This window comes from Neodiprion fabricii, chromosome 2 (genome assembly GCF_021155785.1).
Source record: "Neodiprion fabricii isolate iyNeoFabr1 chromosome 2, iyNeoFabr1.1, whole genome shotgun sequence".
Lineage (NCBI taxonomy): Eukaryota > Metazoa > Arthropoda > Insecta > Hymenoptera > Diprionidae > Neodiprion > Neodiprion fabricii.
In genome coordinates, this window is record NC_060240.1 from 16,568,413 (window position 1) to 16,586,448 (window position 18,036).

The 18,036-nt window shown below is 37.7% G+C and overlaps 2 protein-coding genes across 2 annotated transcripts in view; one reads left to right on the forward strand and one right to left on the reverse strand.

Annotated features, from left to right (window-relative positions):
- LOC124176644 (flotillin-2) overlaps positions 1-18,036 on the forward strand; it is a 478,641-nt gene that overhangs the window by 168,525 nt on the left and 292,080 nt on the right. The gene's annotated exons all lie outside the window — the stretch shown is intronic.
- LOC124176620 (glucose dehydrogenase [FAD, quinone]-like) lies at positions 4,207-16,841 on the reverse strand. Its single transcript, XM_046558160.1, has 6 exons — positions 16,375-16,841; positions 14,260-15,063; positions 9,863-10,027; positions 9,040-9,192; positions 7,499-7,867; positions 4,207-6,523 (listed from the first exon to the last, which is right to left on the reverse strand). The coding sequence occupies exons 2-6, from the start codon at positions 15,049-15,051 to the stop codon at positions 5,594-5,596; spliced, it is 2,409 nt and encodes an 802-aa protein (XP_046414116.1). The 5' UTR covers positions 15,052-15,063; positions 16,375-16,841; the 3' UTR covers positions 4,207-5,593.

The window sequence follows — 18,036 nt, forward strand, 5'->3', positions numbered from 1 at the left end:
CGACATGACCGAATTTACTAACCAGCGTTCGTGCTAATTAACTGTGCATGACATTTTTCTACTTTACTACAGCATAAAATTTTTTTATATTATATGCTCCCGCTGCAAACTCTAGAAAGTGTGAAAGATATGATTTAAACGCATGAAATTAACACGCTAAAGGAATGCGGCGCGTTTTTGGGATTCGCAAAATCCCGCAACGCAAAATTAACCCGACCATGACCCGCTATTTTTAATTTCATTTTTCTCTTACAACGTTGTAGGGTGTAAAAAAAACACCGTTTGCAAAGTCTGAGCTGCTCGAAAGAATGAAATTAAACTCAAACATTTTGGGGATGATAAAAGTTAACGACGGAGCCGGGATAGCAAATCTGGCATCCAGGGATTTACTCCACTAGACCACCTAGTGGCCCTGACTTCGTTGTCGTTAATTTTTCGTATCACCTTGTATCACAAATCTTTGTTTTGTGTGCTTTGAAATAATGAATTTTCTACCAATCACCCGATTATTAAAATCACTGTTACTCATAATCAATTTTGACGAAATTCGTGCGGTTATTTCTTATAAAAAAAAAAAAAAAAAAAAAAAAACGTACAAATTATGAACCGAAATGAATATGGGCTTGTATTTACTTTTGGAGATTTCGGAAAGCCCCATAAAAATTTTTTCAGCTGCTGAAGTGCTTGCAGATTTATTATGAAGTTTAAATTGTATAGTAACGTTGTTGTAACGATGCATATTTGGGAATGATCTGTTTTTTCGCAACTTTAGGATTGTCTGAAATCCAGTTGAACCGCAATGAAGTGCAGAATATACGCATATTTTGAAAACCTAATTCTTTCGAAGTCACTGTAAAATTTGTAAATGGTGTACTTTTCTCAAGATTTCATCAGGTTAGCGTCGCTAACTGCAACGTCGTAATTTATCTCCTCGCTATATCGTAATTCTCTCATCGAGAGTTGTACGAGCCCAGTAGGAGTGTAAAGATGAATTGCTACAATTCGCAGCTAAAATTTCTATAGAATATGCCTCTAAAGGTGGCATGGCAACTTGAACATAATCGATTAAAATCTATGTAGAGATTTCGTACTCTTTCGTTGCTAATTTGTTGCCAAAATCCCGAATTTGTTGCTCCAGCTGTTTCAGCGGAATCAATGGCGGTGTTAGGTTGAAGAAAATTTGGCTTTGCCAGAAGTAAAAAATGAAAACAAAAATGAAATATATAGTTAATATTTTACAAAAAAATCTACCGCGATATTTTGTTGCTCACCTGCGAAGTATCCTTCATTTCGTATTTTTTATCACACTAGGGATGAATTTCGGCCAAATGTAGGTGAGCAATAAAATATAGCGGTTGAGTTTTCTGAGCAATGAATTCTAGACGTAGATACCGGTCGTGTAATTGCGTTAAATGAAGGATATTTAGCGTAATTTCATGTTTTCAGTACACCGGAGGTACAGATTACCAAGCTGGATTTGATAACTTCAAATTTATTTTCACGTGAAATTCAAGCAACTAAATAGCAATTAATATACCAATTTTGTTTTCACTTCTTACTTGTGGCAATGTCAACTTTTTTCAACCTAGCATTACTTAGCATTGCGCCGAAACGGCGGGAGCAACAAAATCGGGACTTTGGAAAGAAATTAGCCACAACAAATCACTAAACCTCTGTATAGATTTTAATCGATTGTTCTCAAGCAGTCATGCCAACACCTTTAAAGATCTATCTAAAAGCGCGTTTGTTTAGAATGTATTTGTCAAATGCTTATTACCAGTGCAGAAGAAGAAAGGAGGTCAGTCTTGTCAGAAAATAAAAATAAAATAAGAGCGATGAAGTAAACGAACTTGTTTCACCTACATAGCTTAGAATTTATAATGTCAATCTTACTCAACTCCAATGTCTGCGTATCTTGTCATTTGCCTGAAGAATTAAAATAGCGTCACGTTGTTCAACAAGGTACAAAATTGAATATTTCATTCACGGATAAACATACAACATGAAAAAATTATCGATCAGTTTCATCAATTTCGTCTCTCTGATATTTTGTGTTTATAATAATATGATGACACTAAAAATTCAGTGTTCCAAGTATTTTTCATACCTGCCAGATTAATCAACCTTCCAATTAGACGTAACTTGACAAGCTTCAGTTACACCTTTCGAATCTCTGTGTCTTCACAGTGTCTTTGTGAACTTTTTCAACGTGCATATTCAATCAGACATTCATATATCAGAACCAAGTTATACAATCCGGTTTGGATGTAAAAATTTAATTTCCTAATTTTCCTTGACTGTGTTGAAATTCGCTATAAAAGTACACTTTCTATTTTTATATATATACACATCAAGGCGTCGAAAGCATGATGAATATGTGCTTCTGATCTTATGCGGATAACCTGAAAAATTATACATATAGGGTTACTTTTTTCCCTTTCTAATGTAGCGATCATAATCATAAGGAGGTTACGATGATTTTCATACAGATTCAAGGAAGGAAAATACTCAAGCTTTAAATGAGAGCCAAGACATCGTTTCTTCATTTCGAACTGCTTTAAAAATCTCTAAAATCCAGTAAATGTACTCGATTTCATTCCACGGTGGATTACTTCGCTTACACTCTGTGACGTCGATTTTTTCCCCGAATAGTCAAATCAATATTCTCATCTGTTGATCAAAATTGAGATTAGTAGAATCTTGATAACTTGACAATCAACGATACCAACAAAAATAAAAAAACGTATCTTTCAGCGGGATCGCCGACAGTAATCTTCCGAATAAACTAAATCTAGTTACCGATCAAATCCTGGGGAACGGTCTGAATTTACTGAATGAATCGAAAGAATTCACTAGATTTTCTAGGAATTTAAATCGATTTGAAACGAAGAATCGATATCAGTGAAATCTCGAAGAAACGATACGTTCGACGATACAAACGTAATAAAAAACGGTTCCAACAGATTTCCATGTGACGAACTCGTGGATAAAATGACTGACCGCAGCATGAAATCGAAGAAACCAACCAGATTTTCGACGATGACATCAAACCGACTAAAATGAAAAATTATCTAACAAAGCTCCGGCTCATGACTTTGATGTAATTTGTTTTCCTGCACGTTTAACAACATTACCGCAACATCGTTTCCAATTATCAAGGATGTAACCGGTTACCAAACAGACTCTAATGATCCTGCTTGTCCACCTCCATTGCAACACATCTGAACTGTTGTGGCGTCTAACTTATACTGCTTTATAAGTCTCCTTTATACTGCTGGTAATCCAGCGCAATGCAAGGAGTACCTTAGCAATCATCGATCGTTGGAATAGAGTGGCGTCAACTTTACCCGACTCAACACACTGGCAGACACATTATAAGAGAATGGTCATCGGTGATCGCAATGAGCAAAAAACCATTTCGCAAGCCTGCAAACCGAGACGTTGCTAGTGGTAATTATCGCGAAATCGGTGGAGCAACAAATCCAAAGGGAGGCTTAAAAGGTATCGATTAAATCTTGATGGAAGGTCTCGTTTCCTAATGGTTTCTTTATTGGATTGTCGATAATCTTTCAGGTATCGTCTCATCGTGTATAAGCGATACTTTGAGTTATGCTTATTTTCCACTACCTACTTTTCCTTTCGATAGTTTTACTTGCTTGCCTCTATTCAACGATAAGGCTTAGAAATAAAATCCAAGAATAACATTTACATAAGCCGTTGTAGGAATGAAATTCATTCACCAAATTTCACTCGAAAATTCTAGGAACGAAATCCAAATTTTTATCACAGTTTTACTTTCCTCGAACTTTTTGATGCCAAAATTGATTCCTGAAACTTTTGCCGGACGCAATGACGGTGACTTTAAATGATGTCTGAGTTTCTTCACGATGTCCATTGAAGTAACAACAATATCCTCATCTGACGTAAAGCGTCTTTTTTATTACAAGTCCTGCTCTAATTATAGAAAAAAAAAAAAAAAAATGGAAACAACCTGTATAATATAGTTTTATCATTTCGACTGATCATTTGAGGAGTATAGCAATTGAACCACTGTATATTCTCTCCCTGAATGATCACTATCAGTTTTTCAAAAAAAGAAAAAATGTATGAAACCTGATTGCTTAATGTCACGGGTAAAAATAGAACCGCGAGTTTCGCCCGCTGGAAGAAAGTTTTTCCCCCAGTGTGAAAATTAACGATCTTGGAGATTGGTGACTCGTTAGAAACCTCGTACGAACCAAACCCGCGATTAGCATGAACGATGCCCGAATCTTACATAATTTTTAAAAGCCAGTTTATTAGTACTGCATAAGAAAGCAGAAACGTTTTGTGATAGATAAATATTGTTCGGAACTTTCTACCTCCTCGTTCACATATGTGACTATCGACAAGGCAATACGTGAGTATTTTTCAAATGACGCAATCTTATGTCATGGCCACGATGGTGGAACCGGACACACTTCTCGTCTGCCGGAAACAATGTATTGGTAGGTACGAACAAGGTTGAATTTCGTAGGGTTTTCCAAAGAAAAACTTAAAATAACTGATCGTAATTTAGGAGCAAACCGAGTGTGTTCATTATTATTTATTAGAATTTTCACGTTTAATGCATCCTTCTGCACCATTGACAAATTGTAGAATATCGCCAGTTCTTTCAAATGTTCGCAAACTTCAACCTCGTTGATATAACATGATTAAGAAAGTGAAACGACAGAGAGAAGAGAAAAGAACGCTTTAACAACTAGTACTTTATTGTTGTAAAGAGAGTGAAAACAGCAGCTCGTCTTCCCATCTACAACCATAAAATGAATAACAAATGGTGATTGATAATATACAACGTAATAAAATAGTCAACATTGAGATACAGCGTTTAGCTTTGAGAATGATTGTAACCGGTTCGTCGGAAGTTGAGGAAGAAATTGACCGCACTGACTCAATCAAAATATAGGAACATAGTAAGAACAGTTTAAAAAATCTCCAGCAGTGTCATTTGTGCCGGTGACGGTGAACACAAACGAAACAATATCCCCTTCCATATATAATGCGAAATTAATCGGAACAAATCGGAATAACACAAGCTGAGATATGAGTAATTTAAGAAAAGGTGTGAATGTTTAAACTCTGGTGTTTCTTGGCACGATTCTAATGTTTTTGGGATTATTTTGTTCATCGTACAGGTCTCCAAATATCTCCTGGAAAAATATTTTTTACATTATAACGTAAGATTATTTGCATGTTTGTAAAACTGTACTGTCCGAATCTGAGCAATGGGTAAAATTAGTCTAAAGCATTAGAATCGGATAAAAAATATCAGCGTTTAATCACTTTGAACATTCAAATTGTAAAATCAAATTTGCTTCGAATCATTGTTATTAGATAACAGGGACGCTATTACATTCATGTTCACCATCATCAGCGCACACAACATAATTGCTGAAGATTTGTCAAGCGATTTTTTCACTTTACCCATCTTTCAATTCAGACACTTCGGTCTATTCATATATAACAAGTTTTTTAATCTTCGATCGTGGTTGCAGTACCATGCAATTCCAACAGATGAACTGCACTTGAGTCTGTACGATTTGAATATCAATCATTGATGATGATGATGGTGCCAGTCTTCCTTGATCATGTCGCTTCCTTTCTCGGCGATCATGATAGTCGGAGCATTGGTGTTGCCCCTAACGATCTTGGGCATGATGGAAGCGTCAATAACTCGCAGCCCCTTGATGCCGTGAACCTTGAGCTCGGGATCGACGACGGCTTTCTCGTCGGTGTGCGGTCCCATTTTGCACGTGCCAACAGGGTGGTAAATGGTACCAGTGTACTCCATAAGCACGCACTCCCAATACTCCTCGGTGTTGAACTTCCACTTCTCGCAATTGGGAAGCGGAGCGTCGACTAGCTCCATGCCGTGCTTTTCGAACGCGGAAGTGGCGAAGAGATCCAGTGCTATGCGGATCCCAGCGACCATGCTCTCGAGGTCGGGATAGGCCGTGAAGTATTTTGGGAATATCAGCGGTTGTCCCCATAGAGGATCGGTATCGTTGAGTCTGATCACGCCGCGGCTTTTCGGGCTGAGCAGGATCGGCCGGATGTTGATGGCGTCATAGTAGGACAACGGCGTCACCGCGGTTTCCTCGAAGCCACCTGGATCCGCCAGGTAGTCCTTGACGTTGCTCGCGTCGAAGGCATACTGGATGTCCGGCTTGTCGTAGCCGTGTTCGTACAGCGTCTGCGCGAAGACGCCGCACTGCAGCGCCCCCGTTGCCGACAGCGGACCCATCTGGGCCTGCTTGTAGTAGAAGACGTCGTGTTTCACCTCGTTCTCCTGCTTGTCGGTACGCGTCTTGTTGCTCAGAGCGATCACTATGCCGTTCATCGTCACGTGATCCTGCAGGTTCCGGCCCACGGCCAGATCTTTGATCAACTTGATCCCGTGCTTCGACAGCTCCTCTTTCGGCCCCACGCCAGAGAGCATCAGGATCTTCGGCGAGTTTATCGCCCCCGCGCTCAGGATCACCTGTTTACATTCATATTTTTATTCGTGTCTTGTTTGGGTTAGAGAATCCTGTTAAGGCGGTGCCCTAGTCGATTTCGACGTTGCCGTATGTATCTCCAGATATCTCAAACGTGAAAAAAGATTCAACAGCCGCATTCTATACACAATTCTCAACAAAACACTCCAATACATTTTCATTTGACGCAGAAATAAAGGAATGGCATGAATTCCACGAATTTACTATTGCGATCTCGTAAAATCCGTTCCATTTACTTATTTCTGCGTGAAATGAAAATGTGTTGGAGTTTTTGTTCAAAATTGTGCATAAAATAGGGCTGTTAAACCCTTTATCGCGTTTAAAATACGTGGACTCTGATATTTGGAGATATAGACGTCACATCGAAACCGATCAGGGCACTCCCTTAATTATTAGACATTTGACTACTACTGTTCGACTTCTATGTGAAAGAGTAAAATGAAAAATGAACAAGTCGTTGCTCAAGCTGATTTTGATGTGCCAATCTACCACGAACTTCACTCTGGTATGCGTACCGAGCTCAAAAACACGATTAAATATGATATATGTTTTCCATTCTTTTGTTTGAATAATGCAGAAACTGCTGGATTGATCGAATCCAAAACCCAAACAATTGCAAATTGAAAAGAACCACGTCGCTCCAGATCAATGTTATAAAAACCTGTTGATCACTTCCCGAATAATGGTCAATTAAATTTTTCTTACTAACTTGTTTTCAAAAAATCAAAAACTCGAAATCCACTAAACCGATCCAATTCGAAATCCATTCTTTCACTAGAATTAAGAACAGCTGCGTCGATTCGTTCTCAATAAATCAACATTTCGATTCTTTTTTTTTCTTTTCTACCGTTATGAATCGAAACGTTGAGATCCAGTGAAAACTTCCGACCTTGCTTCTATTTTTTCCTTAAAACCTGCCGCTGCTCGGAAAGTTGGAAATAAAAAAAGAATCAAATCACCTCTTTTCTGGCCAGCACCACCTTCCGGAATCCCGTATTCGTCGAGCTGTACTCGACCCCCGTAGCGCGCTTCGTTTTCGCGTCGATCACGATCCGCGTCACGTGAGCCTGCGTCCTAACCTCCAAATTACGTCGCTTGTAACGCACTGGTCGGATGAACGCTCCGTTTGTGCTCTGCCGCCGGCCGTGGATCGACGTCATTTGCAGCTTCATCACTCCTATCTGCTGGTTCGCGTTCGCGTCGATTTTCTTGTAGCCCAATTCCTGCCACGCGTCAAGCAAAATCCCCACGTTCTTGTCTGCGTACGGGAACCTCTCGACGTTTTGGTAGCCACCCTTGCTGTGGTATTTCGGGTTTTTGTGAACGATCTGAAATGAAATGATTTATTGTTTTATTTTACTTTTGTCACTTTCATTCATGACTTTACGAAATGAACAAACTATACATCGAGTGCACATGAGCGGAATTACATAGTTTGTGTCATTGGTCGATTAGACCAAAGTGGGGTTAGATTTTTGTCTGCTCGTCAGTCTCGCCAACTTGATCGGATGAAATTTAGAAGCGTTTGAAGTTATGCTGAGTCGAGATAAGTTATTAAGTGTTTTCTTTCATTTCGTGACCAAATTCAATCCTGAAACTGAGTACCCAAACGTAACGTGCAGAAAAAAGTTGAATCTTATTCGCCCGAACGAAGAAACGGTCATCGTCGATCAAAGTATGATTTATATTTTTATGAGCGATCTGATATGATACGATTTCAGTTATTTCATTTGCCTCATTTCTTTTATGACTACATAAAACGAACAAATCTCAGCTCACATACGCGAAATTACTTGATTTCATTGGCTACTTGGACCAAACTACCATCTAATTTTCGTTCGCTCGTCAGGCTCGCCAACTTAATAGAGTTAAAGTTACGAGCGTTTGAGGTTATGCCGGTCTATGATACGTTATTATTCATTTCAGTTTATTTTGCAACGAAATTCAATTTCGACGCTGAATAGATGAAACGCATGCGCAAAAAAAAAAAAAAAATTATAAATCGTACTATTACCAATCGGTTATATTTTGTTTATCTGAATTTGAAATTCTCTGCGAAATCAATTCACACGGTCAGTAACTCATCGAATCTCTGGTTTAACCTTAAATATTCACATACGCATTTCGGTTCTAATTCCCGAAAGAAACGGCGCAAGGAAACTTAAATTATATTCCATATTGTTACAATAAATTCGAGGTTGAAAACTTGATTTTCTCACAATATGTCCGCCGTGAAGAATTTGATTGTATGATTTGTTAACACATTTCTTTTAATACATAATGCAAATCACAACGAATTCTTAGAATCTTGCATAATTTCTTTGATTCCTTGATTTCTTGAAAAACTTTTCCGGTACACTGTTCAATTCATTTATTTCTCTTACATATCCTGCTGTCATTTCAAATTCACCATGTGGTACGTAAGTTCCGTGAAATCTCGAATAGTTTCTTTAGTACAATCGGTAATCGCTGCAGAGAGCCAAACCAGTTGAATACATACCTCTGGATCTTCATTGTTTTCCGACTTCAGAAAATAAGGAAGAACGTGTTTGTAGCCCCAACCGTGATTGCCTTCAGCTTCCCACTCATCATAGTCGCTTCGCATTCCTCGAATGTAGATCATATAATTGATTGTGCTCGATCCTCCCATGACCTGAACGTCATTTGACGAGCATTAAAATATTATCCTGTCTACTCGATATTCAGCTCTCCTCAACAATAACCTCATAAAATATGTAATCCTAAAACTATCTTCGATAAATAATCCATGGGGTGAAAAAAACCATATCTTAATCAGTTCAGCGGTTTTGAACACCTTATGATATACATAGAAAATGACGACTTTACTTAGTGTCATTAAAAAAAAAAAAAACAAGACAAATAGAAAACATAGTAAATATCAGACTGCTAGACAAGGGAAGAAATGACATACATTTATAAATGTCACGTTCAACTGTAAATACACTATTGTTTCAAAACTCCAACTCCTGAACGTTGACAAATTAACAATGTTGCAAACACATCCTCTTCCTATTTCCGCGGTTACCGAAATAGCTGATTGGTTGTGCCCGAAAATATAAATACTTTCTTTCCTAATTGCCGACTACAAGAATAATTGGGTAATTTTGAATGACATCTTACAGCGCTGATGAAAGATGTGTAAAGACTATGATGAATCGTAACTGAGGTTCCTGTATTACCGACATTCTGTAATCCTATGTTGGAATCCCCCCCCCCCCCCCCATTTAATCAAAGAAATTGGAGATCTTCATACAGCTACAGTTTCGTGTGAACGAAAGAATCGAATATTGTTAGCAACTTACTTTGCCTCGAGCCCACGGACAAGTCTTGCCTCTTCTTGCTCGACAGGAATGTTTTTCCGGCTGAGTACGGTACATCCAGTCGATATTACTCGCTTGTAACATCGACGCAAATGCCGGCACGTCGGCAACTTCAGGCTCATCTATACCAGCCTCCAACAACAGAACCTGTGACCCACAAAACAGGGGGAAATAGCAACGTTAGCGTAACTGATAAATTTGTTCACCTTACGCCCGATAAACGGCAACCTTTTCTACTCCAATGTCGATCTTATTGCAAACAAGGTGAACGGACGGCGTAATTATACAATGTATTTCACAAATGCGTCCATCGTGCAGAATACAAGTGTAGCGTTCGTCAATCTTGTATTATTGATATTTTACAACTATGAGAAACAGGAATTAAAAATACTTCTACACAAAAATAAAACAATTAAAAAAAAAAACAGTTTCATTCAACGTGAGAAAATATTCTGTACACGATATTTCACATCATTGACGGTAAAACTTTCTCCATCGCACAGTTCAAAAACATCTGAAATTGTGGTAGTATAAAAAGATCGTTTAATTGTTTGATTGATGAATTTTGTGGCCACGTTCATTGAAGGGCAAAAAATTCAAAGTCGCGTAACGTTCTCCAAATCATGTGAAATCTTAAATATCTTATCTCATCAATATATTATAGAGTCTGTTCGTCGAGGTTCAGTGCTGATCACGAGAAATTGACTGGTTGATTTGTTACCGAAAAAAAAAAAAAAAAATAGAAACACACAACTTACCGTAGTGTTTAATCATTGCACTACAGAACGATATTCAGCATTTTACCTTTATTACCATCCAAACGATTGTGCAACGAAAATTGTTGTGTGTTTGCGTTTTTCGGACATTCCACGACGCTAATTTGCACTACAGTAAAGTTTTGTCCTATACTTGAACAGAACGCTGACAACTTTCCCTCGTTGCATAAATTTTACCGGCCAATGTAACGAATCGATTGCTATACACTGTTTCGCATTGTGTAGCCGTGAAATTCTCTATTTTGCGTCCCATATAGGTATGTCTACACTAATTGCTGTCCCGATCCATGTTTCCAGTATGCACAGTCACTCACAGCCACAATCCATAATGCTTTTATCATTATTCTTGCCTTTGCGTTCAATATATCAAACGTTGATATTTTCCTTCATCTGTATTCGCGATGTATTACATTTAAGCAGAAGCTTCTCGTGCGTATTTTCCAAACTGTGATGAATTGATTATATATGGTTCAGATTTTTTTTTCCATTTCTTTGGTAGAGATTGCGAGGCGACAATTTTGTGGTACGATTTAAATTCATCGCCGTAAAAATCTTTTCATACCAAAGAATGTTTGTACAATGTGTAATGTGAATAATGGAGCGATAGTAAAATAGTAAAGATATTTTCATGGAGTCTGCAATGACACTGTCGTGCCAGTTGTAACTGGTATTTGCATCACGACTTGCTAACACGGCGTTTTTCTTTTCCCTCTTGATTCGGAACGCTGTCTGAATTTTTTACGCTCAAGATTGTTTCGACACCTAGGCTCCATGCTCCTACATATATTTCCTTTAAAGAAAGTCAAATTAAAGTCTTGGAACTAATTCAGACGCGGCTGAAGTTTGTTTGATTGCAGCTCTCGGACCTGAAAAACAAAGTCCTGAGTTGTCTATATCGAGAGTAGGCCGGAAGTAACTTTTTGGAAAAGTTGCAAAAGTTAGCATTCTACAAATGACTCATTATCAGTTCCGGTGTTTCCTGTTTTCAAAAATACTTCCTACCAATATTCACTGTGGACAGGATTTGCTACAAGAAACATCCGTAAATCCATTACTCGTTACTTATTAATATTCAAAATATAAATTTTTACATCTGCCTGCTTTTAAATCATTGGTTGATCACATTAAGTACCGTATATTTCTACCGAAGAGACATGCACACAATTGCTCATCACAAATATCACAGCTGGAAATCTAATTGTAAATGAAAAACTAACTCATCCGAGCACTCCACACGAACCAAGCTATATACTCGAATAATAAGGAAACACCCGAAAGAACAAGTTAAGGAAATCCTACGTGCTTGATTTTGATTTTGATTTAATAACCCATGCTTGCACCAAAGATTAACCTCTTTGTGTGAGGCTCTCACTTTTGTACGTGTTGTTATGCAAAATTACGTTGTCAGGTGTGTAAAAGTACAGTAGAAAATTTAATTGTGATATTAAGAAAAATAACAAGTCCGATTTCTGCATGTTTTCCGTATTGTCAGCAATTTCACGTATCTACGGTATTCTCTGTTTTTATTCATTACATCTCGAGATCTCATTCTCTAAGACAAGCATTTTCCTGTCCGTTTTATTAATACTATTTTCTAAATTCTTATTATAGACACTGTTTCAAACAACGTCAGAAATTAGCGTAGTTCAAAATGTTTATCTCGTCAAACATTTTTTCTCATCGCTCTAAATTTAGTTCACAGCTATTCTTGTTCCAGGAAGCGGAAAAGCTGCTATCCAAATGAAAATTTAATGATTATTGACAAAATCGTGTTTGCAAACAAAAAACAAAAAAAAAAAAAATCAAGTAATAATAAAAAAACGCGTTAAAATTTAATATTAAAATCACTTGCAAAATTTAATTTATTTAGATCATCGAATTTTCAGCAATCTAAAACTTGTTTCATAATATTGTTGGTTAAAAATAAATCGCATAGTTTGGTAATTAATAATCATAGTGGAAATTAAATAACATCTTCTGTTTCTGCGCCACCAGGATTACTGTAGAATAATTTACTATTTGAAAGAGAAATATTGTGGACGTTAAGAGCTTCTTGGAGAAAGTAAATTTTTCAGATTATATGGACAAATATTCTTCAGGAACCTATTCAACAAAATGAACCTAAATCGATAAAAAATACTTATTCCATGAAACTAGAATGAGAGTCAAAGTTTGTTCTAAATAGAAAGAGCTTGGAGTTTGATCTTGTCTGAAGTTTGATTTTACACTGGGACAAACTTCATTTCTTTTTGTGACTAGAAAATTCTGGTGAAATGTATATCGTTATGATAATAGTTTGAATATTGTTAGGATTACAAAAAGGTGTAGTCCAAGTCATTTTTCAGTGTGATTTTAGTTTTCAATACCGTAGAACTTCGGTTATCGCAATTTCAAGTAATTCAATTGGCCTCGACTGTCGGAAAAAATCATCCGCTACAACTTCGAATATCATAACTAGCTGTCGCTTGATCTTCACCCTTACGCTTCGATAAGTCGTCGCTCAAAATACGACCGTGTTTCAAGATTTGCAGTAACGCTAACTATTCAATTGATTACATGTAAATGTAATTTTGCTATGTAACATCGATAAATTAGAAAAAAGTCAATCCCACAGGTCTGCAAAAAAATACGTATTTCAGCTGCAGGGGATGTTTTTGATAAAAATTATACTTTCGAGTGTGCTGAATCCAAAAATGACTTCCATTTTCCTCCAGCACGTACAGTATTTTTGCAAAGTACAAGATGTTTGCATAAAAAAAGCATAAGAATAATGAAAACAACCACCATTCCATTAGGGTGAACTAAACAATATTTCTTATAAAATTAAACAAACAATTTCTTCATGAAATGTACTTAAAATTCCGTGTTCATTTTTTTTGCTCATGAAACCTTTTCCTTGATTTTTTTATAACTCTCCGAACACGATGCCGCTTACCATTTTCTGTTTCCTTGTTTGTATTTATTCTTGAGTCTCACTCCAATACATATTAAATGAAAGTAGGAAATCACTTCTGCATAAGATTTTTAGAACACGAGATTTCGAGTTAAACGAGAGTTTCACTCTAAATTAAACTAAAAACACGAAGTGCAAGAAAAATTCTGACGCGATGGAAGTTTTTCAGAATTTTTCACGGTTTCAGTAAGTAAAAATCTATAAGAGACAGTATAAAAACACCTATGCAGTTTTTTGCTCGCAGACCTGTGTTATCTTTCCAGTGTTGTATACACAGGTCTTCTAACGTCTTCAAGTCACACTTTCTTCCTTCTCGTTCTATCTCTTTCAGTCTCGATATCCCGGCGCTCAAAGCATGCGCGAAGGTAAATAGACAGTATTGGGTCCGGTATTATATTTTCTGGGCATTGCAACATTGAATCTGTTTGTTTAGCTCACAATTCTGTTCCACTGTGAAGGCTCTAATGTCACTTCATCGTTGCACCAAGATCAAATCACGACAACAGTAACAGGAAAATAAACTGTAAGTGACCACAATCAAATTGGATAGACTTGTACCAAATTTTCTGGCTACCGTGGAAAATGAGAGCAGCTAAAGTCTGTACACTAACCACAAATAGAAATTTCTTTCGGTACAGGCCTTAACCTACCTTCCAGTGCTTGTTTTCGGACAGCCTGTTAGCAACGACACAGCCGGCAGAGCCAGCGCCGACGACAATGAAGTCGTACTCCTCGTCGGCGAAGCCTTGACCAAAAGATTGTCCGGAAGCCGCAGGCTCGCTATCTGCTAGCGGTGAGGCGATAACGTGATTGATATTCTCTGAGTACTCGCCAGTGACGATGTCGTCCGAATTCCTGAGGATAATGCTCTGCTTCCAGGTGTCGTACATGGCAAATCCGGTCCCAAATTTGGCACCGACGTTGTCCCGCGAGCTCTCGACCACGGGAATGACGTCATCCGCGACTTCGCCGTGGATCTGGGCGATCTGTCGCATCGCGAGTCGAGGTGCTGCTTCCGTTTCCGCGTTCTTATGGTAGGAAAGCGGCGGGTACAGCGGCTCCTCGGCGTAAGCGGGCTGCGCAGCGGGTTTGCGCAGCGCGCAGAGCTTCAGTGGCCTCCGGAAAGGGGCGCTGGCGGCGCTTGTAGGCCTCACTGCGCCTGCGGCGTGCGTGTTGAGCGGATTCGCGCGGCTCTCTGCCTTGGTCATTCCTCCATCGTTGATGCTGAAATCCGCCGAATGCGTACTGCGCTGCTCTCCGCGACTATCGAGCAGCGGCGAAAAGTACAATGATGGCCCGTGTAAGTGGTTGAAGCGATTATCCTTCGTCTGGCCAAACAGCCGCACCACTAGCGCCAAGAACATGTAAGTCGCTGGCTGACACGTCGACACTGTTGTGTGCGGCTCGCAGAGCTGCGCCAAGTTCGGCGGCACCCACGACATTGCGGAAAAATTCTGAAACACGGTTATTGTTGACAAATTTTATCCTTCTTGCCAACCTTTTGACGGTTTGCTTATCATCAAGGAAAAAGCTATTTGCTTGTTTATGCTTCCAAGTGGCTTCCACAAAATGTCACATGGCCACTTCAACATAGGGTGAATTCTCCTAGTGCAATTCAGGATATACTTCGCGGATCAAGATTTGTTGCGTTGTCAACGATTGGAGATAATGGATAGTCGACCAATTTTGAGTAATGAGACAAACATGTGAATCAGCCAAATGCACTTTCAGTTGCCACAATGCCGGCTGATATTCGGATTCAAATAATACGGGATTTTTTTTATCACCAAAGTACTCATTCCATTTGAATGAATTTTACTCAAATTAAGCGAAATTTCAATCAAACTAAGTAAATATTACCTAGATTGAGTAAATGTTGTACGAATCAGTTGACTACTTTGGAGGCTAACACAGTCCTGATCAAGTAATTCTTAGACGATGTTTACTTGTAAAACAAAAAATAAAATAAATGAAATGAAAGAGCTCAACACTGCATTAATCTTGGTTATTTTTCAAATAGTAAATTTTTAAATATTTTATTAATGTTGATATTGACGAAAAAAATAGCAATACGATAATGAGTATTGACAGCAAAAACCTGTTCCGGTGAATTTGTGTGAAACAGTGTTTAAAAAAAGTAAGCCGTTGTGAGGTAAAATCGATCGATACTTGATCGATTTTTTACCGTTACGACGCGATTTTAAATGAAAAAGCGATGTCTAAGTTTTGGTTTATAAACACTTGAAGTGTTAGGAATCTCGTTGGGAAATTAACTAATAGAAAAATTAATTCAAAATTAAGAACTTGGGAATAATAATTTGTCAACTCTTCAGGCTTGAAAAACTTTAACTTACACCAAACCAGTCAAGTTTGTTTAGTTTGCATTACGATTCCTGAAATTGACGAAGTATATATTTTAAAAAATGTTGCGGTGATGTTTTTGAACTCTAGTTACACAATTTTGTTTACCTTTCCAGCACAAGTAATTTCACATAATACCACATTTTTGAAATAGTTCCAAGTTCCAGCCCCCGGTCTGAATATTCAATTTCAATCAAATTCGAAAACTTTCGAACCGTGAATAAAAAATTAACGAGCGAACGAAATTGAGAAAAAATATAAATCTTGACTTCGTTGGAGAAACAAGATTCAATTATTGTTTAGGCTGGGTTTCGGAATTGCGTGAACGCTAGTCGACAAATCGATGCAACAATCGTCTTTTCCATAAACAGTTGATAAAATACTAATTACCGAATTCAACTTACCCCTAGTTGAGTTGTAAAGTTTTACTGAGAAGATAATTTCCCACTTCACCGTGAGCACAAATCGTTCAATCAAACAATCGACTGTAGCGTATTGAATAATGACTATTTAATAAATCGTAGAATATAAATATTAATTTCAAGCTGAAAAACTTGACACAAAGTTCTTCATTCAATTTCATTTAGAAACACTTCTCTGCGTTGATAATCAACCGACATTCTCAAAATCTCCGTGCGAATTTCGTACGTAAGTGTGATAAAAAGAAAAAATTTTGACCCGCGTTGAACAAATGTCACGTATTTTATCACATCCAAGAAAAACCACCACGGGAAAAATTACTGCCGGATTTCTATCTCCGGTCACAAGAATTTTCCTAATTTCGGAGACTCGTTTCCTGGCGTTACTCGAACGATGCCGTTCGCGGGCGAACTGCTTCTCCAAGGAGTTGAGACAAGCGAATGTCGCTCGTGTCTGACTTCTGGAACGAGTAAAAACCGCTTGAGAGTTTCAGAAAGCCCGGCATATTTCGCTCCCGGTCTTCTGGAGCAATAAACGCGGCGATATCGCTGCGACTCGTCTGCAGCCATTTGAGAGAAAGAAAATGAGAGAGAAACATGAAAAAAGAGCAAAAAATTTCCGAGTTACGCCACCGCACCGAAAGAAAGGGAATCATGCCCGTGACCGATCGATTTATCGTTCAGTTAGATTTCCTCCACCGCCGGCCAGTCGATCACTAAATTCACGTTATACGTCAAATCGGATTTCCGGGTGTGGTTGACCAAAATCCGATACTCTTCGTTAATTTTTATGTCAGACAGTCGTAAATCCAGTATTTATCGAATTATCGTATCAGCAAGCTGCGAAGATCTCTTCGGAAATGCAAAAATAAAAACGTCTATAATTGCAAACATTGGACGTCGATGCTTCATTTCAGATCGCTTCAATAAGGCTAAAAATCTAGTACAGTTAGATTTCACTCTGCAATGGCTCATTTTATTCGAAAGACTATTTTATACAAATTTACTACAAGGCTTTTTTTTTATCACGCTGACATCGTTAAATATTTTATTTTACAACATTGGAGTGACATCAATAAAGATCGACAAGTGACAAAAAATACAATCTGCTTCGGTGATTTTGTAGAAAATATTTTTCTATGTGAAATAAACCATCGTGGAGTCATACATAACCAATCTAATAGATTATTGACAATTTTTGAAGTTATTTGAAACAAAGTATCGATATGTGAGCTTTCGTTTAAAACTTCGATATTTTCTATTCTTCTATTTTAAAGATTTTTGTCGCTCATGAATATAATAATATATTCAATATTTCATGTATAATTACCCCGCAGTATAATCAATAAAAAGTAACTATTTTCGGCCAACCAGTTTTCGAAATGATTCTTTTTATTCCACGTCCTTTTTTTCCCGAAAATTCGCTAAATTGAAAAGGTGAAGCGACAATGAGCCCGACTTTTAATGGCATTCTTCAATTTCGTTGTCAAGTTGAGAAATTTTTAAGAATTTATGAGAATTTTTGAGAATTTATGAGAAAATTGTATAATCATATATTGTATAATTATGGATAATTGTAATATTTCATTATTCCAATTTTTTTATTTAAACACTTTCATAATTGCAGCTTGTTTTATTCCATGATAT

What these genes read in the sequence shown, in the direction of transcription:
- LOC124176620 (XM_046558160.1), bottom strand. Translation starts at nt 15,051, where the DNA reads ATGTCGTGGGTGCCGCCGAACTTGGCGCAGCTCTGCGAGCCGCACACA. An exon ending in AAAACAATGAAGATCCAGAG is followed by an intron (nt 7,868 to 9,039) that starts GTATGTATTCAA and finishes ATTTCATTTCAG; the next exon opens with ATCGTTCACAAAAACCCGAA. An exon ending in TGGTGCTGGCCAGAAAAGAG is followed by an intron (nt 6,524 to 7,498) that starts GTGATTTGATTC and finishes GAATGTAAACAG; the next exon opens with GTGATCCTGAGCGCGGGGGC.